The sequence below is a fragment of the Muntiacus reevesi genome, chromosome 4 (genome assembly GCF_963930625.1).
Source record: "Muntiacus reevesi chromosome 4, mMunRee1.1, whole genome shotgun sequence".
NCBI classification, from domain to species: Eukaryota; Metazoa; Chordata; class Mammalia; order Artiodactyla; family Cervidae; genus Muntiacus; species Muntiacus reevesi.
In genome coordinates, this window is record NC_089252.1 from 49,743,166 (window position 1) to 49,770,840 (window position 27,675).

At 39.3% G+C, this 27,675-nt stretch overlaps 1 protein-coding gene across 1 annotated transcript in view; it reads left to right on the forward strand.

The window, feature by feature from the left end:
• Positions 1 to 27,675, forward strand: part of DCC (DCC netrin 1 receptor) — an 828,232-nt gene that overhangs the window by 26,449 nt on the left and 774,108 nt on the right. The window contains exon 4 of the mRNA XM_065934991.1: positions 12,917 to 13,332. Within this exon, the coding sequence (XP_065791063.1) occupies positions 12,917 to 13,332 (416 nt within the window). The remainder of the gene's footprint in view (positions 1 to 12,916; positions 13,333 to 27,675) is intronic.

Sequence of the window (27,675 nt, forward strand, 5' to 3'; positions counted from 1 at the left end):
CCATGAGCTTTGCTGAATTTTTAAGGGTTTCCCTGGACCTTTCGGACCTTTATGGAATTAATCCTTCAGATTTGTAACAGCAGTTTCCACAAGATGAATACTTTCATTTCTCATGAATCATAATAAAGCAGCCTGTGCTTTGTTGGCAGAGTGACCTCTGCAGTCTTTTATCTTCAGGAGAAAAGATTAGACTGTCTCTCTATTTTATGGATAATGAGGTGGGTTGTTGGTCTCTTGGCACCTTCAGTAACTGCACTTCTTTGTGCTCTCATATAAGTCTGTGATTAAACTGATCACTGTGTGATTATAGCAAATCTCTTCGTATAACAAAAATTTCCCCTAAATTTGAGGGTGATTTTTTTGTAAGTAGCAAAATTGACTCATAGGCTTTTATAATATGAGAGCTGAAGACGCCTACAGGTTATCTGGCCCAGCTCCTTGTTTCATTGTTGAGGGCCTTGATTCCCAAGGATGCAGCCCACACTCAGAGGGGCTTGTGAGGGAGTGTTAGGCAAAGTACTCAGTCTCCCGACCCCTTGTCCTGAGGGCTTTGTTTTGCAACAGCACGCCTCTTCTGCTTATAAAAGACCCAAATTGCTCTACTGACCTACCTGGAGTCACCCTGGACTCTTCTCTCTTCAACAATCCATAGCTAATCCCTCAGCAGCTCCCCTGAGTCTACCTGTAAAAACAGGTCTTGAATCTGACCATTGCTTTTCAAGTCACAGCAGCTCATGTGGACTGCAGAGCTAGCCTCCCAACTGGTTTCCCTTCTTCTTCCAGTGGCCCCTACCCTCACCACAGCAACCAAGAGGAGTCTTTTCCAAGATTTCTCAGCCTCAGCACTCCCTGTGTTTTGGATGGGCTGCTTCTCTCTTGTGAAGGGTGACTTTGGGCACTGTGGCATAGGCAGCAGCTCTCCTGGTCTCTTGTCACTGCATGCAAGTACCACCCTTCCCAGCTGGTACAACCAGAAGTGTCTCCAGCCTCCTTAGCTGGGGGCGTGGAGAGGACGGGGTGGGAATATTCTGTATTCAAAACTGCTGTTTTATAGTATAAATTGGACCCTTTCACTCTCTTGACCAAAACTCTCCACTAGGTCTCCATCTTTGTCACTGTTAAAGCAAAGTTCTTTTGCTTATGAACCAGGTCTTACTCATCTCCCTGTGACCTCTCGGCTTTGTCTCCCTGCAGATTTCTTCCCCTAGATACCTAATCTTCATCTGCTATGGATTGAACACTGTGACCACCACCTGCACCCTGCCACTCCCTCCCACCCCCAAATACATATGCTGAAGCCCTAACTCCCAGTGTATATTTAGAAGTGGAGTCTTTGGGAGCTAATTGGTTATGGATGGAATCATGAGGATGGGGATGTCATGATGGGATTAGAGTCCTTATATGAAGAGGAAGAGAGGCTAGAATATAATCTTTCTCTCCTTTATATTATTACAGGCCTGTAGATAAAATAGCAGATTACTATGAATCAAAAACAAATATTTTCTTAGAAGGAAATGTATATAAATTTCAATAGTGGCTATCACCAGGTAGACAGGGTTAGGAGCTAGTAGTATGATATTCGGGTTTTATATTTATATGTTCTTATTTGTGTATGTAAATACGGGCAACTTGATTAAGAATAAATTTCTGAGAATTGATTAGTCCCTTAACAATACATAGCATTCCGGTGCTTGTCCACTTTTCACTGCCTTCTGGGTGGAGAGAGATATTCCTATGCACTGTGAATCCATTGCCTGCTACCTTTTCTAAATACGCTGAATAAGCTTTCTCGGTGTTCCAGTTGACAGTTGCTCATTATAAGAAAGCAGCGCATCTCCCGACTGATGAAAAACACAAGGGAGAAGAAAACCAGCTTACATTTTACTGAAATGAGAGCGGTATTAAGGTTCAAATCCAGGGCAAATTAAACAGCATATCAGAGTTTCTCTTTTTAGTGTTCATTTTGCATGAGGCCTTGAGAATGATAACCTAGAAGTCAGACGGTGTTACCTGTTGTGCTGAAAAATGATCCTATTACAATTTTCCCAGTATCACACAGAAAAATCAAGCTGTGGTTTGGAGATTTAGCTCCTGAAGCAGCAAAGGGCTGAGAAAGCTACTCCCTCACTCTCACTTGGCCCTTATCATTTTTCTTTACCATTAGATTTAGCCGGAGGACACTCAGTCAGTTGCCTGGGGCACACACTCCTTGCCCTGTGGAAACCCTCAGATCTCTTGGCAAAGCCTCTACAGCTTTGGGGAAGACGCCATGTGCTCAGAATGTCTGATGGGAGCCTCTGTGTGGGATCACTAAGAAAGTTCTGCGGGGGTAGTTGCTTCTTGAACTTCACATTCTGTATTTATATATCTGAATTTTGCTCCCCGACTTCTAAAGGGAAGGGGAAAAAAAAAAAGACGAATCACTGTGTTAAGAACAAATCGAGTTCAACAACCATTCTTCGTGTATATTTGGTGATGTTGGACTATGTCAGCAAGTGTCCTGACACTAAAATCACTTTTTCTGATTCAATCATGGTAGCTTTCTAAGAGTTCACTCTTCTCTGTACCTATGTCAAAACAGAGAAGGAATAGTATGAATCCACACACTATTTCCCCACTTATGCTATGGTCTCAAGGAAGTTAATTTCATGGGGGATAAAACTAACAGGATGCCCAGTTAAGTTTGAAATTTGAACAAACAACAAATAATGTTTTACTGCAAGTATGTCCTGTGCAGTATTTATTTAATTCAAGCATCTGTTGTCTGAAACATGTATATGTGTGTGTGTGTGCGTGCTCAGTCATGTCTGACTCTTTGTGACCTCATGGGCTGTAGCCCACCAGGCTCCTCTGTCCACTGGATTCTCCAGGCAAGAAAAATGGAGTAGGTTGCCATTTCCTCCTTTAAGGGATCTTTTTGACCCAGAGATCAAACCCACATCTCCTGAATCTCCTTGCATTGGCAGGTAAATTCTTTACCATTGAGCTACCTGGGAGTTCAGCTGGTAAAGAATCTGCCTACAATGCTGGAGACCCTGGTTCAATTCCTGGATCAGGAAGATTCCCTGGAGAAGGGATAGGTTACCCACTCCAAGTATTCTTGGGCTTCCCTGGTGGCTCAGACGGTAAGGAATCTGCCTCAATGCAGGAGTTCTGGGTTCGATCCCTAGGTTGGAAAGATCTCCTGGAGGAGGGCATGGCAACCCACACCAGCATTCTTACCAGGAGAATCTCCATGGACAGAGGAACCAGGCAGGCTACAGTCTATGGGGTCACAAGGAGTCAGACACGATTGGGCAACTAAGCATACACAGCTAGCTGGGAAGCCTGAAACATGTGTGTACTAAAATGTTATTTGTTGTTTACATGAAATTCAAGTATAACTGATGTCCTTAATTTTTATTTACTAAATCTGAGACTCTAATGGGTGAGAAACTTGAACTATCCTTTAAAATTTTTCATTTTCACCCATTGCTTCCTACATTTTAGTGATACATAATAAATTCCCATAGTAAAATGCACTGTATTTCTTTCTATGAATCTTCTTGTGCCTTATTTAAATTCAGAAATTTTGTTCAGTCATTAAATTGTGTCCAACTTTTTGTGACCCCCATGGACTCCAGCACACCAAGCTACCTGGTCCTTCCCTGTCTCCTAGACTTTGCCCAAACTCACGTCCATTGAGTCAGTGTTGCCATCCAACCATCTCATCCTCTGTTGCCCTGCTCCCTTCTCCTCCTGCCTTCAATCTTTCCCAGCATCAGGTCTTTTCCAGTGAGTAGGCTCTTTGCATCAGGTGCCCAAAGTATTGGAGCTTCAGCTTCAGCATCAGTCCTTCCAATGAATATTCAGGGTTGATTTTCTTTAGGATTGACTGGTTTAATCTCCTTGCTTTCCAAGGGACTCTCAAGAGTCTTCTCCAGCACCACAATTTAAAATCATCAATTCTTTGGTGCTCAGCCTTCTTTATGAGCCAACTCTCACATCTGTATAAATTCCATAAAACCTAATTCATTTCTGGTTTCCGTTTGTTAGTAATATAAACTTGAAGTCGATTGACTTGAACATAGTCTCTAGGAAGGGCGGGAATGCATACAATCTTTTAAAGATTTGACCACATCTTCTAAATAGTATTTTGACCATATTTATCTTATCAAAGTAGAAAAAAGCACTGATACTTCACAGAAGTCCCAGTGGTCATTTGTTCTGGTGCTTGGGTGACATAGGCTTTCTCTCCCTGGACTGGCTAATGTTTAACATTTTGCATTAATATGAAGCACATAAAGTGTACCTTCAGGCTGTAGTAGAGTGCTAGTGTGGTTTTGACCTTCTAAAAACTAAGCAGGACTGAGGGGCAGGTCAACCAGGCAAGCGTTTAAGGTTCCACTATTGTAAAAGGCTATAATTACACTGTGGAGCTAAAATGTAATGAAAGAATGTAATTTGATAAAGAATACTATATTTATCAAAACTTCTTTTGCAACAGGATTGTAGCTATTACAGTGATTAAAAAAATCGTTTGACAGTTCTGTGTGTGAACAATCGAGAATATTCCAAAAGAGCATTCTAAATCTTCAATTGATTGTGATAAAATTTTTACTTTGCATAATGCGAGTATGGCCATTTGGGGTTCTGATAACAATACAGGAAGCACGAGGTGTTGTTACAAATAGTCCTCTTTCTTGACCTTTTCCTTACTGAATTCCAGCCTTTTGAAGATAAACATGCAACAAATATTAATACGTGTTGAAACGGTATTCAGTGATTTGCCTTCCTGGATCATCGCTGTAACTTCATTTCTCTACTCATCATTGATGATATTGCAGAAGTTCTCCAAATATGCAAAATTATAACAAGATAGCCCCCCCCAAAATACAAGGGTTCCCAACTATAGTTCAGTTTCAGAGAAGTAGTTCTCAAGCTTTAGTGAATGGGAGCATTTCCTGGAAGGCTAATTAAAGCTCACACTGTGAGTCTCTGCCCTGCAGGTGCCGACCAGACAGGTGTGTCTAGGGTGTGGGCTCAGATTGTGCTTTTAACAAGTTCCCAGGGGGTGGGCACTGTTTCAGGTCTGGGGACCTTAGTTTAAGAACCACTGTGTCAGAATTTGTAGTCTAATATCCTAAACCAGTAATGTTCACATTAGTTAGGGTACCTGTTAATTCGTGGTTTTCTTTTGCTTTGTTTTTTAAGTCCCCTCTTCCATCACACAGTCTCATAGGCATTACAGACTTCCACTGGGACTGACACCAGAGTGGCATTTGCACATGTAAGTGATGTTTGATCAATTGAAAATGGATTATATTCTATCATCCATAGAATAGTTTTAATTTCTTTCAGTGGAGGTATCTATCTTAACATAAGACAAACAGATGCAGTAGAATTTATTTCTAAGAAGAGATAATATGTTAAGATTTGGGGGTCGATTACATGAATTCAGGGATCCACAGAACCTCCAGACATTCCAATGTGAAAGTTTTCATCACTTGGAAGATAAAATTATGCATAGCAAGTTCTATGGGGATTTGTATGACATTTTCTAATCTTAAAATCTTTTTAGGAGCTTCTTTTTACTTCCATGCTATTTTTCATAAATTTAAGTTTTAGCTCTTATTGCTTTCACCAGAAACTCTTACACATTGGACTTGGAAAGAAGTTTTTGACTCCATAGGGAATTATTTTTCACACTTAACAATGTTTGATATTGTAGATGAAATGTCGTACCTTAAAAATCCATTCTAAGTTAGTCTGCCTCTGTGACTGGCCTTTGAAATTAACAAGAAATTGATAAGGAGAGCAAGCACAGAGGGACTTTACCTTACAGAAACATTTTTACTACTACTTGCTTGATCGTTTTGGTCAGTTTCTAAAACACATTAAGGATCTTTTCTATCTCTAGATGCTCAGTTAATATAAACCTAGAATATCCCTAGCAGTGTTATCTCTGATGTTTATTACATTTGACATCAGTTCCTCCTTTGTGAAGCAATAGTCGCTCAGTCGTGTCTGACACTTTGTGATCCCATGGACTGTGGTCCACCAGGCTCCTCTGTCTACTAAATTCTCCAGGATAAGAATACTGGAGTGGGTTGCCATTCCCTTCTCCAGGAGATCTTCCTGACCGAGGGGTCGAAGTCAGGTCTCCCACATTGCAGGCAGATTCTTTACCATCTGAACCAACCAAAGGAGAAGAAGCCCACTTAAGAGTGAACCTTCCTTTATGTCTTCATTAGGAAAACACTGAAAGTTTTGCTCGGTTGGTATCTGCTTATAAACAATTATCTCTCAAAAGAAGAAGAAGAAAAAGAATAATATCCAACAATATGACACTCTGTTACTTTTTCTCAGACTGACACAGATAAGGAACAGTACCAGTGAGTTAAGTGCATATATGGCTCTTGGCCTAAATGCTAGCCAAGGAAGATTTAGGAATCTTCCCAAAATAGAATTTGGAGGGAAGGAGGGCTGGAGACTCATTTATTCTTGTCATGAACTCTGGTATCAGTCTCTGGAGTCCAAGTTTCTTAGGGGATGGACTTTTGGTATTCTCAAGTATATCTCTCCAAATATAATTGCCTTACATACTTTTACAGAAGGTCCAAAGGATTGCTTATTTTATGAAGCAAGGCTGGAAAATCTTACTACTTGATGGTTCAGTAGAATGAACACTGGCATATTAAAGAGAAAACCAAAACACAGCAAAGAAACTTCTCTAGTTCGCTTTCTTCTGGATGAAATTCTTACCGTTGTTATTCTATTGTAAAAGCTTCTGTAGAATTGTAAAGTGGGTAGCTTTCTTTCTGATTCTTTAAAAGCATTTGCTTTCCGGTTATCTCTTCCACCCGTTTCCTGGGTGATCTCTGCGCTGTGTTTAGTCACTCAGTCATGTCCAACTCTGTGACCCCATGGGTTGTAGCCTGCCAGGCTCCTCTGTCCATGGGATTCTCCAGGCAAGAATACTGGAGTGGGTTGTCATGCTGTCCTCCAGAGGATCTTCCCAAACCAGAGATTGAACCAGGTCTCCCGCATCACGGGTGGATTCTTTACCATCTGAGTCACCAGGGAAGCCCAAGAATACTGGAGTGGGTAACTTGACCCTTTTCCAGAGGATCTTCCTGACCCAGGAATTGAACTGGGTTCTCCTGCATTGTAGGCAGATTCTTCACTAGCTGAGCTACCAGGGAAGCCTACCCTCGTCAATCTCTGCCCAAATTCCTGCCACAACTCTTTGCACTACAAGTTCCATATGTTATTTCTACTTATTTGTTTTCTTCAGTTTTAATATTTTTCTTTCTCTGTTCCTGCTTTAAATCAATGTAGTTGAATTCACATTGATTTCTAGATAAAACAATTGGATAAAATTATTCCATAAGATAAGAGAGGGTTAAAAGTGAAAATGTTAATTGTTCAGTCATGTGTTTGCTCTTAGCGACCCCAAGGACTGTAGCCCACCAGGCTCCTCTGTTCATGGAATTCTCCAGACAAGAACACTGCAGAGGGTAGCCATTCCTTTCTCCAGGGAATCTTCCCAACCCAGGGATTGAACCAGGGTCTCTTATATTACAGGCAGATTCTTTATCATCTGAGCCACCAGGGAAGCCCATAAGTGATGATAACTGGTAGGCAAATCCCCCCGAGAGGAACTAGTATTCTATGAGAAGAGGGAGGAGGGTGGCTTAGATTGAATTCAGTGTAATTATCAGTGAACCATTTCTTGAGTTTGTGTAAGGAGATGGAGACAGCTTGTGCCTAACATGGGCTGAAACTTTGAAACCAGGATCATTGAAAACAAACCTATTATTTCTCAATAGATCATATTTTCTTGGACCATGTCCATCTTTTCTAAAAATGAAGGAACTAATGCAATTTGCTTAGAGCAGTGAGACACCTTTATCTCAGAGTCATATGTTCAAAATGCGATTGTTACAAGGAGCACAAAAGCTCAAATTGCCAGCCAACTGCAGGGGTAATTGTATTGAAGAAAAAGTTAATCTTTATTTAACTTTCCTAAATTATGTACTCAAGCACTGAAAACTGTCATAATCTCCGTGTTTCAGATGAAGTAGATTATTTATTTGTGATAATGGGCACATATGCTCATTAACATGCTGTCATAAACAGCTGCATTAAATTCATTATGTGTTCTGTGACATAAATAAGGTGTTCAGCATGAGGTTGTTGTTTAAAATATAGGCCCCGGGAAGAACAAAAAAGCAATAAATGCTTTTTAATATTGTTGCCTGGTCTTGAATTCTAAATTTATTTCTGCTTTATTAATGCTACTTGTATGGAAATTGCAGGTATTACTCTAGTGAAATATCTTGACATTTAAGGGCATTAGAACTTCTTTCTACTTTCTCATCCTTGGTGTATCTCTCACTTGCTGTTCACTGTTCACATCTCAGTATGCTTAGAGCCGTGTTCATTTGATGAATATCTTCGACCCATCCTACTTCTGAAAGTTTCCAAACTGGATATTGACTTTAAAGATCATCTAGTTCAACACCCTCATTTCATAGAAGGAACTGAGCTTCTGAAGACTTAAAAGCCTTGCTTGAGCCACACATCTTTAAATAATAAAGCCAGGACCAAGGATTAAATATCCAGACTCCTCTTGTAGTATACCAATGCTTCCCACTAGAGGAATGGGCGGTGATAATGATGTTGGTACCACTAACACAGCCTAGGGCAGGATGATTGCATTGGACAGTGAGGGGACCAGGCTGTACCTTTGGGGATATTTTTGCCATTATAACTTATGGTTGACACAATGCTCACTATTATCTTACAACTTATATTCATCTGAGCAAACTTGTAGCTGCTTTCTTTGGGTTCATGACCTAGTTGGCTGAAATGAGTGTATGACAATGAATGATGGGCAAATTTTGACAGAAGAAGTAAAGTAACAGACTTATTTTGACTGTGAAGTTCAGAAAAAAATAGGTTTGTAGGAGCATGGCAGATAACACCATGGAGAAACAGTAAGAAGTTGTTCAGCTTTATCTTTGCTGAAAAATGAAGGATACAAAGCTGAGACTATGTCTGCCCATTGGTGCTAGTATGGGTCCGTTCTTTATCAAAATATTGATTATAAGGGATTTAGATGCCTGCTTTTTATTTTTTTCCCCCATTTATTTTTATTAGTTAGAGGCTAATTACTTTACAATATTGTAGTGGTTTTTGCCATGCATTGACATGAATCAGCCATGGATTTACATGTGTTCCCCATCCCGATCCCCGCTCCCACCTCCCTCCCCACCCCATCCCTCTGGGTCTTCCCAGTGCACCAGCCCCGAGCACTTGTCTCATGCATCCAACCTGGGCTGGTGATCTGTTTCACCCTTGATAATATACATGTTTCAATGCTGTTCTCTCAAAATAATGCCTGCTTTTTAAATGATTAAAAAACTGAAACATTTTCACAAAGTACAACAAAAATTGTTCTCATCACAGAAAAATTAAGGAAGCTAACGATTATTGTCCTGGAGAGAATGAAGCTAAAACATAACTTAGAGGAGGTGATGTTTTTAAAGACATTAAATGCTTCCTCCAAAGAACAAGGAACTCTTCTTACAAAGATGTGTTCCCTCTGCATTGTTACACAATGTAATTCAAGAGCAAAATGAGATTAAATGGAAGCAAGAACTTAGTTAAGACTCTAAGGATGATTCAATATTAAAACAAGATACCTAGGGATATTGTAGAACCTGTAGTCCCAGAGATCATTGAAAATGAAATAGAAAGTACTTGAACTTGAGTGATTTAGGAATACACCTTTCAGAGCAAAGGGTGAGCCCCAATGACCTCCTAAGACCTTGTCCACATCTTTGATTCAACAACCAAATATTTTCCTAAATGCTGTGTTACCAGTCCTGGAAAGAATGCACTTAAACTAACTACTTGTTTTACCACCTATAGATTCTTAAACAACCTTCTCTTCTGTCTCTCGACTTCTTATATTTATGTATGTTTATGAAAAAAACAATTCTAACTTTAATATTCACCTAGTCTTCCTGGCTTGTGAGCAACATTTGGATGGAAGTTAAGATAGATCAGCGATTTTAGGAGTATATCTACCTAAAGAAACAAAAGACCTATACATAGAAAACTATAAAACACTGATGAAAGAAATCAAAGAGGACACAAACAGATGGAGAAACATACCGTGTTCATGGATTGGAAGAATCAATATTGTCAAAATGGCTATTCTACCCAAAGCAATCTATAGATTCAATGCAATCCCTATCAAGCTACCAACGGTATTTTTCACAGAATTAGAACAAATAATTTCACAATTTGTATGGAAATACAAAAAACCTCGAATAGCCAAAGTAATCTTGAGAAAGAAGAATGGAACTGGAGGAATCAACCTGCCTGACTTCAGACTCTACTACAAAGCCACAGTCATCAAGACAGTATGGTACTGGCACAAAGACAGAAATATAGATCAATGGAACAGAATAGAAAGCCCAGAGATAAATCCATGAACCTATGGACAGCTTATCTTTGACAAAGGAGGCAAGGATATACAATGGAAAAAAGACAATCTCTTTAACAAGTGGTGCTGGGAAAACTGGTTAACCACTTGTAAAAGAATGAAACTAGAACACTTCCTAACACCATACACAAAAATAAACTCAAAATGGATTAAAGATCTAAATGTAAGACCAGAAACTATAAAACTCCTAGAGGAGAACATAGGCAAAACACTCTCCGACATAAATCACAGCAAGATCTTCTATGACCCACCTCCCAGAATATTGGAAATAAAAGCAAAAATAAACAAATGGGACTTAATGAAAATTAAAAGCTTTTGCACAACAAAGGAAACTATAAGTAAGGTGAAAAGACAGCCCTCAGATTGGGAGAAAATAATAACAAATGAGGAAACAGACAAAGGATTAATCTCAAAAATATACAAGCAACTCCTGAAGCTCAATTCCAGAAAAATAAACGACCCAATCAAAAAATGGGCCAAAGAACTAAACAGACATTTCTCCAAAGAAGACATACAGATGGCTAACAAACACATGAAAAGATGCTCAACATCACTCATCATCAGAGAAATGCAAATCAAAACCACAATGAGGTACCATTACACGCCAGTCAGGATGGCTGCTATCCAAAAGTCTACAAGCAATAAATGCTGGAGAGGGTGTGGAGAAAAGGAAACCCTCTTACACTGTTGGTGGGAATGCAAACTAGTACAGCCACTATGGAAAACAGTGTGGAGATTTCTTAAAAAACTGGAAATAGAACTGCCATATGACCCAGCAATACCACTTCTGGGCATACACACTGAGGAATCCAGATCTGAAAGAGACACGTGCACCCCAATGTTCATCGCAGCACTGTTTATAATAGCCAGGACATGGAAGCAACCTAGATGCCCATCAGCAGATGAATGGATAAGGAAGCTGTGGTACATATACACCATGGAATATTACTCAGCCGTTAAAAAGAATTCATTTGAATCAGTTCTAATGAGATGGATGAAACTGGAGCCCATTATACAGAGTGAAGTAAGTCAGAAAGATAAAGAACATTACAGTATACTAACACATATATACGGAATTTAGATAGATGGTGGCGATAACCCTATATGCAAAACAGAAAAAGAGACACAGAAATACAGAACAGACTTTTGAACTCTGGGGGAGAACGTGAGGGTGGGATGTTTTGAAAGAACAGCATGTATATTATCTATGGTGAAACGGACCACCAGCCCAGGTGGGATACATGAGTCAGGTGCTCGGGCCTGGTGCACTGGGAGGACCCTGAGGAGTCGGGTGGGGAGGGAGGTGGGAGGGGGGATCGGGATGGGGAATACATGTAACTATATGGCTGATTCATGTCAATGTATGACAAAACCCACTGAAATGTTGTAAAGTGATTGGCCTCCAACTAATAAAATAATATTAAAAAAAAAAAAAAAAAAAAAAAAAAAAAAAGATAGATCAGCGATTTGTGACTTTAGGTGGTAGCTTTATTGTGTCTTGCTTCTGCAAGTGGGATTTCTTACCTATTTAAAACTCACCTGAGCTTTGTTCTAAATAATTTTTCACACCCTGTTTGGGGTTTATTTTTCTGTTATAGCTATTAATGGAATACCATGTCTGAATGGATTTTTTAAAGTTTAATGGATGGTATAATCAGAATACGGATATAGAAATACCCTCAAATCTTAGCTGCCCCATCACTAACCATTACTGCTCTAAGATATATAGTTTGATTTGGAAATTTTAGTAATCTCTTCTAAATTTTCAAGTATTTATTGATATGTGATGATAGACTTGCCTGCTGCTGCTGCTGCTAAGTCACTTCAGTCGTGTCCGACTCTGTGCGACCCCATAGATGGCAGCCCACCAGGCTCCCCCGTCCCTGGGATTCTCCAGGCAAGAACACTGGAGTGGGTTGCCATTTCCTTCTCCAATGCATGAAAGTGAAAAGTGAAACTGAAGTTGCTCAGTCGTGTCCGACTCTTCAGGACCCCATGGACTGCAGCCACACCAGGCTCCTCTGTCCATGGAATTTTCCAGGCAAGAGTACTGGAGTGGGTTGCCATTGCCTTCTCTGATAGCCTTGCCTAGATTTATATAAATTCTTAATTTTTCATATTTTTACTTTGGGGACCAATAGTTTCATTCATTGTGGTTATCTCAGTTGGACACTTTTTCCCTTCTTTTAATACAACATCCTGAATTTTATTTACTTTTTAAGTCTTTATTGAATTTGTTACAATATTGCTTTGCTTCATGTTTTGGTTTTCTGGCCCCAAAGCATGTGGGATCTTAGTTGCCTGAGCAGAGAGTGAACCGGTACCTCCTGCATTTGAAAGTGAAGGTTTAGTCACTGGATCAAGAATGAAGTCCCCCTTTGTTTTTAAGTTTCACGTATTCTTGCACGTTTTTCAAAGAGCCAGATTGTTTGAAACGAGTTTTGTGAAGGCCAGGGCTTGCCTCGTGAGATCTTTTGGAAGTGAACGCATTTCTCTGTGCTTCCCCATTCCAGCTTTCCAGATCAAGTCCTTCACATCCCTGCGCTTCCTGTCCGAGCCCTCTGATGCCGTCACCATGCGCGGAGGCAACGTCCTCCTGAACTGCTCTGCCGAGTCTGACCGGGGCGTCCCCGTCATCAAGTGGAAGAAAGACGGCATCCACCTCGCCTTGGCAATGGACGAAAGGAAGCAGCAACTTCCAAATGGGTCTCTGTTGATCCAGAACATACTTCACTCCAGGCACCACAAGCCAGACGAGGGGCTTTACCAATGCGAGGCGTCTTTAGGGGACGCTGGGTCAATTGTCAGCCGGACAGCAAGAGTTGCAGTAGCAGGTAAGTGGACATTTCCTTTTTCCCCCTTCCTTTTGCATCTCTTCTTTTTACTCCCGCTTTTTGAGTTTGAAAAGAAATGATTAATCTTTGTGGAAATAATGTATATTTTTAAGAAAAAGGAAAAAAATAATGTAAAAACATGTATGCTTATTTCCTCATAGTCTTGGTTGAATTTTTCTCTGAATTCACTTGGAAAAATAGTAGAAGAATATCAGGTTAATCTTATTAACCTGACATTATGAGATTTTCCAAAACAAAATTTCCTGCAGGTTGATCCAAATCTTAGGTTGAAGGGAGGTCTTTTCATTAATAGAAAAACAATTTCCTAATTAATTCCACTTACAACGTCACTAATGATGAAAATGACATATGATGAAATGATGAAAATGACTAATGACGAAAATGACAGAAGATGAGATGGTTGGACGGCATCATCGACTCGATGGACATGAGTTTGAGCAAACTCCGGGAGTTGGTGATGGACAGGGAGGCCTGGCGTGCTGCAGTCCATGGGGTCGCAAAGAGTCAGACACGACTGAGCGACTGAACTGAACTGAATGATGAAAAATTGGAGTTTGTGCATGTGTGTGTATGTGTGTACTTGCTTGTTTGGGTTTTTCCTTGCCTTTAGAGCAGTGGATTTTATTTTAATTATGTTGGCTAAAATGTATAAATCTCTAAATGAAAAGTAAAAATTTGATTAGTGCTTCCAAATATCCTTACACTTGATAATGTATTGACTCAGTAACTGAATAATAAGATGAAAAGTTTGTCTTTTGTATGTATTTTGAAGCGTTGTAGACTTTGAGAGAAGTAGTACTGAATATTCTGTAATCCATGGATGGTGCTTTTTGCCCCACGTATTTTATTATTATTTTTAAGCTTTTTATTTTGTATTGGGATATAGCTGATAACAATGTTGTGATAGTTTCAGGTGAGCAGCGAAGGGGGAGAAAATATCCATCCCAGCTCCCTAACTCTCTCTCCCCCTCTGTTCCCCCAGCAACTATAAGTTTACTCCTTAAATCTGTGAGTCTGTTTCTATTTTGTAGGTCATTTCATTTGTATCATTTCTTTTTATATTCCACATGTAAGGGGTGTCATATGATATTTTTCCTTCTCTGTCTGACTTACTTCACTCAATGTGACATCTCTGAGTCTATCCATGTTGCTGCAAATGGCATTATTTCATTCCTTTTATTTTTTATTTTATTTATTTTATTTCATTCCTTTTAATGGCCAAGTAATATTCCTTTGTATGTGTGTACTACATCTTTATCCATTCGTCTGTCGATGGACCCCCCATTTATTTTTGTTAGAGGACAGCTCATAATTATTTCTCATAAGAGTTCTGTGGGGAGAGGAGTTAAATTTTTACTCATCTCAATAATGATTCAGCTAAAAGTTGGGCTTTGGTTCTGTTTTGATTTTGTTTGTTTTTGTTTTTAATTTTGATATTAGACACCAAACAAGGCAAATGGCTCCAACCTAAAATAAATTTAGACCTTCAAGTAGGTTAACAGGTTTGAAAGGCTCCTTTCTAACTTAATTGTCAGTTCTAAGTCACTGACATGAAGAGGCCATAATGTAGTCACTTATGCTGGCTTCCTTTCCCAGGTTGCAGGTTTTTCTATATCCAGGAAAACTAATGAGGCCTCATTTTCAGCAATAAGATGTGCTCGGACCATCAGGCAGGGCCACCCCTTCCCCGTGTACTCTTCTAGTGGAGGTGCAACACCGTGAGAAATCTGGGGGAAAAAAAAAGAGGGGGTTTGTCAGGGGATGATAAAAAAATTAGATCTCATAGATAAACAATGAGTACATAAATTCAGCCTCCTGCCACTCTTTTCTGACGTCTTTTCCCCACTAAGGACTCTCTTTCATATTTAGTTAGAGCAGACTCTCCCAGGGCAAAGACGTCCCGGGAAGCAGGGTCTCCCCTGGTCATACAGTGGCCAGCCATCCTGCTCTCACCTGGACTGACCTTCTTTTAGCACCTGAGAACTCCTTCAGTCCCAGGTAAGCTGCAATAGTTGGGCACTTGATCGCACCCAACACCTGCTTTGGCAATGCTAGACTGAAGCATGGATACAGAATCTCTCCTTTAACTCAAGCGCTATGGGAGGTGGCATCTTAATCACGGAAACTGAGGCTGTCAGCCACCTGGGGTCTCTGAGGGATGGGTGCTGAAATTTGAACAGAGCGTAGAGTGTAGAGAGAACTGAAAGTCCAAGTTAATGATGACTGATTAAAAAGAAGAGTGAAGGACTTCTCTGGTGGTCCAGGGGTTAAGTCTTCATGCTGCCCATGTAAGGACATGGGTTCAGTCCTTGGCCGGGGAACTTAAGATCCCACCTACCATGCAGTATAGCCCAAATATTTTTAAAAGTAATAATACAGATGAAAGGTGGAGCAAGTGCTGAAGGCTAAGTTAAAAACTGCTTTCCTGGAGTGTTCCAAATGAAGCAGAAAGCGTACAGTTTGATTTTCCCACATTTGAGAATTTTCAGACACTAAGATTCCATCTGTCAATTGTCCACAATACAAGGTGAAAGTGAAAGTCATGTCCGACTCTTTGCGACCCCACGGACTGTATAGTCCATGGAACTCTCCAGGCCAGAATACTGGAGTGGGTAGCCTTTCCCTTCTCCAGGGGATCTTCCCAACACAGCGATCAAACCCAGGTCTCCCACTTTGCAGGCAGATTCTTTACCAGCTAAGTCACAAGGGAAGCCCACAAAACAAGGTAGCTCTGCTAATTTGAATGAATCAGGCTGGTATTTTAATGCCTCCTCTGAAAGGCACACGCATACGTGCTGTTAATGAAAATATCCTGAAAATTTGTGGTTTCTGTTTCCTTTGATCTAGATCCAGTTTTGCATGTTCTGTTTCAATGGCAAGATGAAGAATAACCCTTCCCTGTGAGATATTAAAATAAAGTGACTTCGACTTTTGACTTTCATATTCTGTACAAGGATAGGCTGGCAGATTCAGTCACTGAGTTACAATCTCATATTAGATTGTATCATTTCAAGGCAATAAGGCTGTTCACAGCGTTTTAAACACTTACCTTGCTGTTTGGCAACACAGCATACATCAGTGTTATGTCTGCTGAGGTTAAGATTGCCGAACCACTGGAATGCACAAGGGGAATATATCTTCCCCATAATAAAGACCATGAGCCTGATTTAATCTCATTTTTAAAGCATTAGCAGTCAATAAACCAGTCACTCCTAAAAGGTAACAGGTAGCTTTGCTTTAGATGAGAAAAAAAAATCTGCTCTCTACCCTCAGGTACTGTGTAGAGTCCATTTAATAGAATGCTTCTCTTCCATTTTTGCTTTCTCAAAGTCTTTTGATAAAAAGAAATGTGGCAAATGAAATCTGCCTTTAATCAATCAGCTCATTTTATGCAATGATCTCGCCATGCGCCATTCATTCTGTTTTTTAGTAACTTCTCAAGTGCTCTTTAAGCCCTGAATGCTCACTTAGCTGGAGAGAAAGGCAGAGTAAGAAAGAGAAGTGAAATGCTACAGCCCATTCGACGTCCTGTTAAGCGTCTCAGCGTTAGGGGCTACTGACTGTCAGTATTTCTGGGAATTGTGAGTTCTAACAATAAGGAATGCCTGGGGTATTAAACCTCTGTTTGAAAGCAACTTGGCCAGTGCTGGCTGAAACTTGAGAATTGTATTTGTATCCAATTAGCTCTAATCTAAAATGGTACAGTATTTCTCTGCCTTGTATAGAGCCTTTAGATTGAGAGCACTTGGAGAGTGAAGCGGAGCCAGACTTTGTTTATATAACTTCTCCTCCTATTCTTTTCATTCAGTACCTAGAAAAATCACTGGACATGTTTAGTAGCTTTTCAGTAGATTATTTGTTTTACCAATGAAGATGTGGGACTATCTTCCATCTATGAAGAATTTTTGGCCAGTGGCATCTTCTTCCTTTGCTGCTTCTTCCACTTCTTTGCTACTGAACTTGATGTGGTTAGTTAAATTTGCCTGTTTGTTGTCCCTACTCTTGATGGTAAGAGTTTCATTGATTGTTTGATATCAAGTTGATTGATATCTCAATGGTCTACAGGTTAATTAAGTATTAGAGAATGGACTCTACTGGAATATTCATAGGCTACTTGAGAAAATAGACAGTGTGTGCCAGCTTCCTTATTTCTTCCTATAACATTCAAGATGAGCTTGCATCTGGGCAGGCATGTCTTTCCTCTGCCATAGGTTATCAGCTATCTGAGCCTATGGATTCTCCTCTGTAAAACAGACACAGTAATAATCTATCTCCTAAGGCTGTGATGCTTTCAAATAATATCTCAGATGTAAAGCCATGGTGCAGACTAGATTCCTGTTCAGTAGCAGCAGTGGTATTATATAGACTTAATAATGGCTATTATTGTGTTATTACAATTATTACTACTTTCAGTATTCCCATGTGATGGTGCAAAACATATTTGGGGGAGGAAGGGAGAGAGTAATATAGGCTGCAAAACCTAAACCATAAATAGTATCGTCTTGAATCAGATATCTGCCTTTGCAATCCATAAGGACCAATTGGCAAGACTGAATTGAGCTTCTGAAGGGTTGAATCTATGCTGTTTGTTGGCCCGCAGTGCCAAAATCAGTTTGACTACAAGATTCATTTTTCAAAAGTTGATCTACTATTACATCAGTGGAGCCAATGTGATTTGTATTGAGTCTAGATCAAGCAATATCCGCTGTCATTTTTGAGAAGAAAAAAAAAATGCAATCTTCTCAACCAAGCCTCCTTAATACCCTCCCAACTGAAAAAGGTAGCTAGATCCACAGGAGTTGGTCTAGATTGAGAGTTTAACATAATCTCACCTTCAAGAATAAATAAATAAATAAATAAATAATGCCAATATGTAAGAAAACCAGATCACTATGGAGCTCCTCCAAATAATCATGAAAGAACCATCTTACTCATTTTTCCTAATTACACCACCACCACACAGCCACCATCCAAATCACCCACCTACTCACATGACCACTTGCCCATCAACTTCTCCTGTAGGGCTCTGAGAAGTTCAGTTCAGCTCAGTTGCTCAGTCGTGTCCGATTCTTTGCGACCCGAAAGACTGCAGCATGTCAGGCTTCCCTGTCCATCGCTAACTCCCAGAGCCTGCTCAAATTCATGTCCCTTGAGTTGGTGATGCCATCCAACCACTTTATCCTCTGTCGTCCCCTTCTCCTCCTGCCTTCAATCTTTCACAGCATCAGGGTCTTTTTTTTTTTTTCTTTTTCCATTTATCAGGGTCTTTTCCAGTGAGTCAGAACTTAAGTGTTTCCTCTGCATGTATTCCCACCCTTGGGGATGAATGGGGACCATCCTCTCCTCCCCAGTGTGAGGAAACACTGACTGCAGGATATATTATAGAGCACTTGTGCCCAGGTAGATTCCTTTTTTGTTCATTTTTAAGCACTTACAGCTTGAATATTGAAGCCATTGACTTGTTTTTTTAAATAAATACCTCACACTTTGTGCAATGTATGCATTACCTCATGATGCTCAAAAAAGTTCTGAAATATAGACACCCAAAATGACAGAGAAGAACCTGAAAAGAGGTAATAGCTGTCTACAGGCAGAGACTAGAATTCAGATTGTCTAATTGGCACACACTTATTCTCTTATCTTTTGCTTCTCACTGTAAGGACTGGGCTTCCCTTGTGGCTCAGCGGGTAAAGAATCCGCCTGCAATGTGGGAGACCTGGGTTCAATCCCTGCATTGGGAAGGTCCCCTGGAGAAGGGAATGGCTACCCACTCCAGTGTTCTGGGCTGGAGAATTCCATGAGCTGTATAGTATGAACTAGGGTTAAGGATCCTGTGAATAGTTTCTCACTTATTCAGTCACTTATTTTTTTGATAAGTGAAACTCTCAAAAATATAAACTAAGATTGAAGGCAGGATAAAGTGGTTGGTTGGCATCACTGACTCGAGCGATGGACATGAGTTTGAGCAGGCTCGGGGAGTTGGTGATGGACAGGGAAACCTGGCATGCTGCAGTCCTCGGGGTCACAAACTAAGGGGAAAATAATAGTAGATTTCATTTATCCAATTATTCCCTTGAAAATGTCAATTCTTTATGGATGTAGGGGTTCAGAGCAGGCCTCCCCAGGATGTGTTACTTTTGGCATATGGATTATTTTGAGCTCAAAGCAGATAGTGAAAGACAGGAAAGCCTGGTGTGCTGCAGTCCATGGGGTTGAAAAGAGTTGGACACAGCTTAGCGACTGAAGGACCACAAAAGCAGTGGAGAGAGTACTCTCTGTCTCTTAACAAATGAAAGAATTTAAATTGGGGATTTTTTTTCCCCAGAAAAAGAGTTATGACCAGAGATAAATTTTACCTAAGTGGCCCCATCTACATGGCAGGACAGATATCTTATTACCAAATGTCTGTTCTTCATATTCCTGTGACTGACCCTCTTGTCCTTGGAAGCCCTGTTTTGTATCCAATTCCTTAGCTCAGGATGGAATACGTACCACATTTTGCTTTTCTATCTCATATATGTGGGTTCTCTTACATTCTCATGTATCTGGGATTTTTATATGTACAAAATTAATTATTATGTTCTCCTATTAATCTGTCTTATGTCAGTTTAATTCTTAGACCATTTAGAAGAACTTAGAAGGGTAAATGGAGAAGGCAATGGCACCCTACTCCAGTACTCTTGCCTGGAAAATCCCATGGATGGAGGAGCCTGGTGGGCTGCAGTCCATGGGGTCGCAAAGAGTCGGACATGACTGAGCGACTTCACTTTCACTTTTCACTTTCATGCATTGGAGAAGGAAATGGCAACCCACTCCAGTGTTCTTGCCTGGAGAATCCCAGGGGTGGGGGAGCCTGGTGGGCTGCCGTCTATGGGGTCGCACAGAGTCAGACACAACTGAAGTGACTTAGCAGCAGAAGGGTAAAGGAAATATTTTTTTTTCTCTCTCCAGCATGGGAAAACACTATGATTTGGATGTTTTCTTCTAAGATAAGAAGATTTCACTATCATAACTATATATTAAATAATAACACAAGATAAATCTTTCCTGAGATGGAGAGAATATGTGATTTTTAAAATAAGCTTATAAATAATCTTTGTAGGGGCAAGATTTTAGTTATCTTTTATCTTGTTAAGTGGTTTTATAATTCAGGCCAAATTTGCATTTTTTTTTCTATTTCTTGAAAATCAAGAAAATAAAAGGCCAACTAAATTGCATTTACTTGAGTTGTTATTTCATTCAGGAGCATTTTTTTTTTACTTCCTTATTACAATAGATGTTTCAAGATGCAAATTGTAGCACTCTGCTTTTAAATAACACAGGCATTATAATTAAAATTCCCCTGAGTTTAAAAAAAAATAATTAGTTATTTGAGGAGTTGTTTCAATGAATTCTCTTCCAGAATGCCTCCCATTTAAATGAGTTATGAAATAATTAGTGAAAGCATATTATGGTGAGAGGACCTAAAATTGCCTCAGCAGAATGGAGCATTTTGTGAAATGATAACCTGACCTTTACATTTTTACTTAAAAGAAAACAGCAAAAGGAGCTTGTCTTAAGAGAAGAGAGAATAAACTACATTGCCTCGGGCCCCTCAAATGTTATAGAAAGGAAACAGCAAGGAAAAAAAAAAAGCTCGTATTCCTTTTCTCTACAGAAACAAATATAAAGATCTTGCCTAGAAGGTCAAGTTCACTCAGTGAAGCAGGTTGGAAAATGTATCCCAGTGCCCTTGAATGCTCTCACAATTCTATTTTGGGGAAGGTTCAGTTACAGAGTAAAGTTTTAGATTTTATACTGATAGGGATATTACTTATTTTCAAATGGTAAGCAGGAAAATTCATTGTTCTAACTCCATAATTCTTAAATGTCTTTATTATCTTCATTTAGCTAAATGTTCCTTTTGTTTTGTGGTTAAAGCAAGAGCTGGAAAGAAAAATATAAGGAAGAACTATGGTGTTGTAAGTAATTGTATGTCTGCTAATCTTATAATTTTCTTTTAGATTTATTGCCAAATAAAATGGGAATAATAACTAATATTGTCCTAATGTCTACTTACTCACACACTCCCACACCTTCAACTTAAATAATTGCATTTTAAAGAGTAGGTTTTTAGTTGCCTTCTTCCTAAGTCAGTTAACTGTGCAATAAAATTAGTATAGAAATATATTGCTGAAAAAATATGCAGAGTAAAAAGACATCTTCTACGTGATTAAAATTACAAAAACAAACTTGACAGGACTTTTTATATTAGAAACACCAACAAAATAACTTTAAAAAATCTTCCAACCTTTCATTTCCTTTCCTTTGTTATTAATTCTAACTCATATGACAATGGAAATAGCTAATTATTCATTCTAAAATTCAGTATCTTAAGAGCACTTTTTTTTCATTCCACCCTTAAGCTAGTTACAGTGTGATTTTTGCTGGTGCTATAATAAAAATCAGGAAGTAATGTCTAAAATAGTAATACTATTTAGTGATACTAATATTAAACGGTAAAATAGTACAGTGGTGTGTGTGTGTGTGTGTGTGTGTGTGTGTGTGTGTGTGTCAGTTGCTTAGTTGTGTCTGACTCTTTGTGACCAAGTAAACAAAAACTCTTGAATTCTAGAAGACCCATTTGGAATACAAGAGGGTTTTTTTTTGTTGTTATTGTTTCTTTTTTTTTTTTTAATTAAGTGTCAGGCTAACAAAGACAAATCAGAGAAAGTAGATAGGCCAAGTGGCATCACTGTAAATCTCTGATGAAATGATGGCTGATGATTCCTTTAATAAAACATTTCTACTTTTATGAACCTACCACTGGTACTGATTTTTTTCCTATTAGGTTTTTCTTTTTTATGCCTATGCTAAAATGTATTATTTAGTTTTACCTAAAGATCTTTGAATTAAGATACTTATATTAGATGCAGGTTTCTTCTGCAAACTAAGGAAACATTCAAACTTAGGGAATGTTCTAAAAACTAAGTTGGAAGAAATCATGGAAAATCTCAGTGTATGTAGTCCCTAGATCATCTTAGGCTTTTCCCATCAAGATTCATACACAGAGAGGAGAGTACTGAAGACCGTCAGTGAAGGCATACCTCTTTAGGAGAAGGCATGCCCTATGCAATGCTTAGTCACTCGGTCCTGTTTGACTGCAACCCCATCAACTGAAACCCACCAGGTATTGCTTTTTTAATGGCCTGCTTTTATATTTATAAGATATATATATATGTATATATATATATATTTTTTTTTTCCATACTAAATAATCCAATTTGTTGGTCATTTATCATATAATTGCTAAATTTGCCTATTATTCAGTAGAGGTGAGAGTTAGGATAAATCAGGGTTGATTTCTGGTGATTAGGCAGCCATTAGTGTGCAAGAAGGAGCCATATATTCTTAATGTGGCAGTAACTTGCTTTGGACCATTATCAGTTTAGCATAAAACAAGAGCAACAAAACAATGATAAACATTTTTGATAGCAAATAAATAATCACAGTAAATCCCGAATGTATCTCCTCTTTTCCCAATATACTGGGAATGTGTATCTGTGTTAATATACACACACATACACACAGACACACACATATATATGTATAGACATATATGTATATATATATGTATATATACATATATACGTACATATATACATATATGTGTACACACACTCATATAGTACAATACGACATAGTATTTTCAGAGGTACATTTTGAAAGTTCTTTGGAGACTTTGTATAAAAGGCAAAACCTCTTGCCTTAGTCCCAGAAGTCAGAGTGTTTTAAATTGAAAGGCAGTTTGAGAAACCTTCCCAAAGCATCTGAAAAGCAGTCTTTTCTTAAAAATTTTTTCAGTTAATTTTTCTTGTGTGTGTGTGAGAAGCAGTGCATAGTTTACACCCTCCTTAACTGGGACTTGTCTCTAAATGCCATTCAGATATCAAGGAACCAGCTGTAACGAGGCCCTGTAGAGCTGTGGGGCAGTGAGAATGTGATTTATAAGGATAAATTTATATTTTGTCTTTATCCCAATAATGTCATAGGGTTCCTAAAAGCTTAGGATTTCCTAAGTGGTGAGAGAGTCTTTTGTTATGTGAATGAGCTGAGTTCTGAACCCCATCTGGGATGGGGGCTGGTTGCCAGGGGAGCCAAGCTTGCCAGTGAAGAGAGTGCTGGAACTTTCAGTCTTACCCCCATGACTTCTGACAGAGGAGAGGATCTGGAGGTCGAATCGATCACTGATGTCCATGATTTAATCAATCCTGCCTGTGTAATGAAGCCTTCATAGAAACTCAAAAGGAGAAGGTTCGTAGAGAGTCTAGGTTGCTATCAGGTGGCGGTGTTGGGCTGGAGGGATGGTCTTAGCCATAGAGTGTCAGACTCGTGGTCCTGGAAGCTCTGCAGCCTTTCCACATAGCTTACCCTGTGCATCTCTTCATCTGGCTCTTCCTCAGTTGTATCCTTTCACGATAAATTGGTGACCTAGTGAGTAAAATGTTTTTCTAAGTTCTGTGACCCACTCCAGCACATTAACTGAGCGAAAGGAGGAGGTCATTAGGAACTTCTGATTTATAAAGCCGTGTAGTCAGATGCACAGTTAACAGCCTGGACTCATGACCGGCATCTGAAGTGGGCAGGCAGAGAGACGGTCTTGCAGGACCAAATCCTTAACCTGCGGAATTCGATGCTGTCTCCCAGCAGACGGATAGGTGTCAGAATCCAGTTGGATTGTAAGGACACCCATTGATGTCCAGAGAGACACTGGTGGTGTGGGAGATCACCTTCACATACACACGTTGGAATTAGGTGCAGGAACCCAAACGAGCTGGTCTAATTTCTAGAGAATGATAAAGTCCCAAGGTTGCATGCCTAACTAGGAATCTAGTGAGCTCAGCTCAGGGTACTTGCATGTAAATAGTTCTATAGATTATGGTATAAGTGGGGGTGTATGTGTATAAGAGAATCTGTATTCTGTCACCTATTTATCCCCCATTATAACCTTTAAGCAATTGAATGTACCCTGTCTGTATTCTAACCTAGGTTACTCAGAGATATTTAGACATAAATACAGAGCACACAGAGTCATCCTTCTATTTAGTTGACTCTTCTTAGCAAGGCCTCTATGTCATATATAAAAAAAAAAAAAATTCAGCTAATTAAATTTAAAGATCTAACTGGTTTCACTAAATGATTCATGAATCAAGCAACATTCCATCTAGGAGACAGGAACTGAACAAAATTAAAAAAAAAAAAAAAAGCCTTATAGGCAGAAGTGGAGGAAGACAGAAATGTCTATCGAAGAGTGGATTGTTTCAGGCAAGGTTCTTTTCCTTTGGAGGAAGTGTGTGTCAGTTGCTCAGTCGTGTCTGAGCCTTTGCGACCCCATGAGCTGCAGCCCACCAGGCTCCTCTGTCCATGGGATTCTCCAGGCAAGAATACTGGAGTGGGTTGACATTTCCTCCTCCAAGGGATCTTCCTGACCCAGGGCCTGAACCCACATCTCTTATGTCTCCTGCTTGGCAGGCAGGTTATTTCCCTCTAGCACCACCTGGGAAGCCCTGAGGGTCTGTTAGGCAGATTATTTTACTAGTGCTGAGCAAGTAATTCAGACGGACTGTTAAACGTGTGTGGTTAGCACAAGTGACTTCCTTTTAGGCCTGTTTCTTGGTTTTCTGCTGTTGTTATCTTTTTTTTTTTTTAAGTAGTTTTAAATCTCTTGATTTAGAGTTATAAAACCTGTTTGATTTGTATTCCCTCTAATTTGTTTTTGTATTAGACATTTCTATTAGACACACTGATAAAAAAATTTATTTTATTAAAAATATATTTGTCCTTTGTTAAACTGTAACCTGAATCTTTACTACCCTTAAAAGGGCTATTCATGAGGTTTCATTTGTTGAGATTTTTTTTTTTAACCTGGAACATTTCACCAACTAGGAATCTATTTGAGAAAGTGTTTTAAAGATTAATAAAGCCTATATAGCTTCAACATTAAGTTTCAGTGCTGGTTGATTTTATTGGATTGGATTTTTGTGACTCCTCTTGCAAAGAGAATTCATTTCCAAAGGCTGGAACATGACATAAAAAATAATTAGTATTTCTTTGATCTAAGCACTGCTTCCAGGGGCATCCTTTGGGCCCCGCAGGGCATTGGGTACGTTATGAGCTAACATGTGGCTATTTCTCTAAGGTTTTTTCCAGTTGAGTCTCAGCCCAGGAGTGGCCAAGGTTTGAAAGATGTAGTTTCAGATGAAGAAAATGTCTTCTTTAATTCTCCTCACCCCAAACACAGACGTATTGCATAGACGACATTTTTTTTTAAATTTTTATTAAGAACTAGTTCACATACCATGAAAGTCACCTTTTAAAAGTATGTAATTCATTCACTATTCACTATATAGTAATCACTACAGTAATCACTATAGTAATCACTCTTTTCTAAACCTGGAATGTGTTTATCATTCCCATTCCCCACTCCCCTCAGGCCCTGGAAGTCTGTCTCCATTGTTTGTTTTCTATAAGAATCTTTGATACTGCATTCAATCTATCAATAACAGTCATCTTATTTCTTTCCTCTATACACTGCAAACTTTTTTTTTTCAATTTGAGATAGTGATTTTATTTCCTTCTGATATATACCCCGAAGTAGAATTGCTGGATCATATGGTAGTTCTATTTCTAAATTTTCGAAGGAACTCCTAACTGTTTTACTGATTAAAGCAAAAGCAACAAAAGTAAAAGTAAATAAGTGGAACTACATCAAACTAAAAAGCTTCTGCACAGTAAAAGGAAAGAGCAACAAAATGAAAAAGGCAACCCAAGGAATGGGAGGAAATATTTGCAAACCACATATCTTATAAGGGGTTAATACCCAAAATATATAAGGACCACATACAGCTCAATAGCCCACCCCCCACCAAAAAAAAATCTGATTAAAAATGGGCAAAGGACATTTTCCAAAGAATACATTCAGTTGGCCAACAGGTACTGGAAAAGGTGCTCAACAGCACTGATCATTACAGTGCCAGTCAAAACCACAATGAGATATCATCTCACACCCGTGAAAATGACTGTTCACAAAAGACAAGATAGCAAGTGTTGGCAAAAATGTGGAGGAAAAGAACCCCTTGGCAGGAATGTAAATTGGTGCAGATATTATGCAAAAAGTTTGGAGTTCTTCCGTTGTTTGTTTTTAACATAAAGGAGATTATCTGATTATCCTATAAATAGTATGTCACTTGTTTTTTTCACTTAATGACGTAGCTTAGCACTCTTCTACGTTTGTCCTTACAGATCAGCCTCATAGTTTTTAGTTCTTCATAGTATTTTTTGATTTACTATTTGTATGTTGAGAGAGATTTGGTTTGTCTCTTTTTTTTCTTACTTTTGTTAGGTATTTATATACATAACACTTTGTATTTAGTGGATACTCTTATGTGTGTATTTCTGACAAGTTCTCTAATACTTGTTCTAGTTCTCTACCTAGCAATGTCATCTCTGAGTTAAAGAGTATCAGCATTTTAATAGATCCTGTATATTCAAGAACATTCTGTTACCATGGACCTAAACATCAGCGGTCAGCATTTAGGCTATTGACCGAGCAAATCCAACTGGCTTCTCCTTAGCTTGGAAATAGCACTGAGGTCTATTGCTTACTCCAATGAGTAGTGATGATTCAACACTATTGTTTAACAGATACAAGTGTTTGCCTCGCTTCACTTAAAGAAAAAAAACAAGAGAGAGACTCTTATTACAGCATTCTAGAAAAATGCATCTCAGCTGAGTCCTAGGATTCCCTTACTCTCCTGCTTTATGTGACCGGAGTCTTCTAGTAGATGTCAATTCGTGAAATGGCTTGGGGCTACTTTTAGGTACAAAATGGCATTTGGTCACACCGGTACACCACAGAAGAGCAGGAACTCTCTGTTGGCCTAAAGACCCTACAGAGTCTGGCCTCTGCCCGTGCCTTCAGCCCCATCTGTGATGCTGTCCATCCTCTTCCCTTCAGTTTTGTTGGTTTGTATTGTTGTTGTTTAATTGAGATATAGTTGCTTTACAATATTGTGTTAGTTCTTGCTGTGCAGTGAAGTGGACCAGCTCTGTGTATATGTATGACCCCCCCCCCGTCCCCCCACCCATCTGTAGGTCACCCCTGTGCTATTAGCAGCTCCCCACTGGCTGTTTTACACGTGGCCATGCACATGATGTCAATCCCAGTCTTGCAATTTCAGAAGCAGTTTCCTAAACATGCATGTTCTCATGCTCACGGCTTTTCATCCTTTATGTCTTCCTTCCTCATCCATTATGCTCCATCTTCCATCTTCCTTTTTAAAA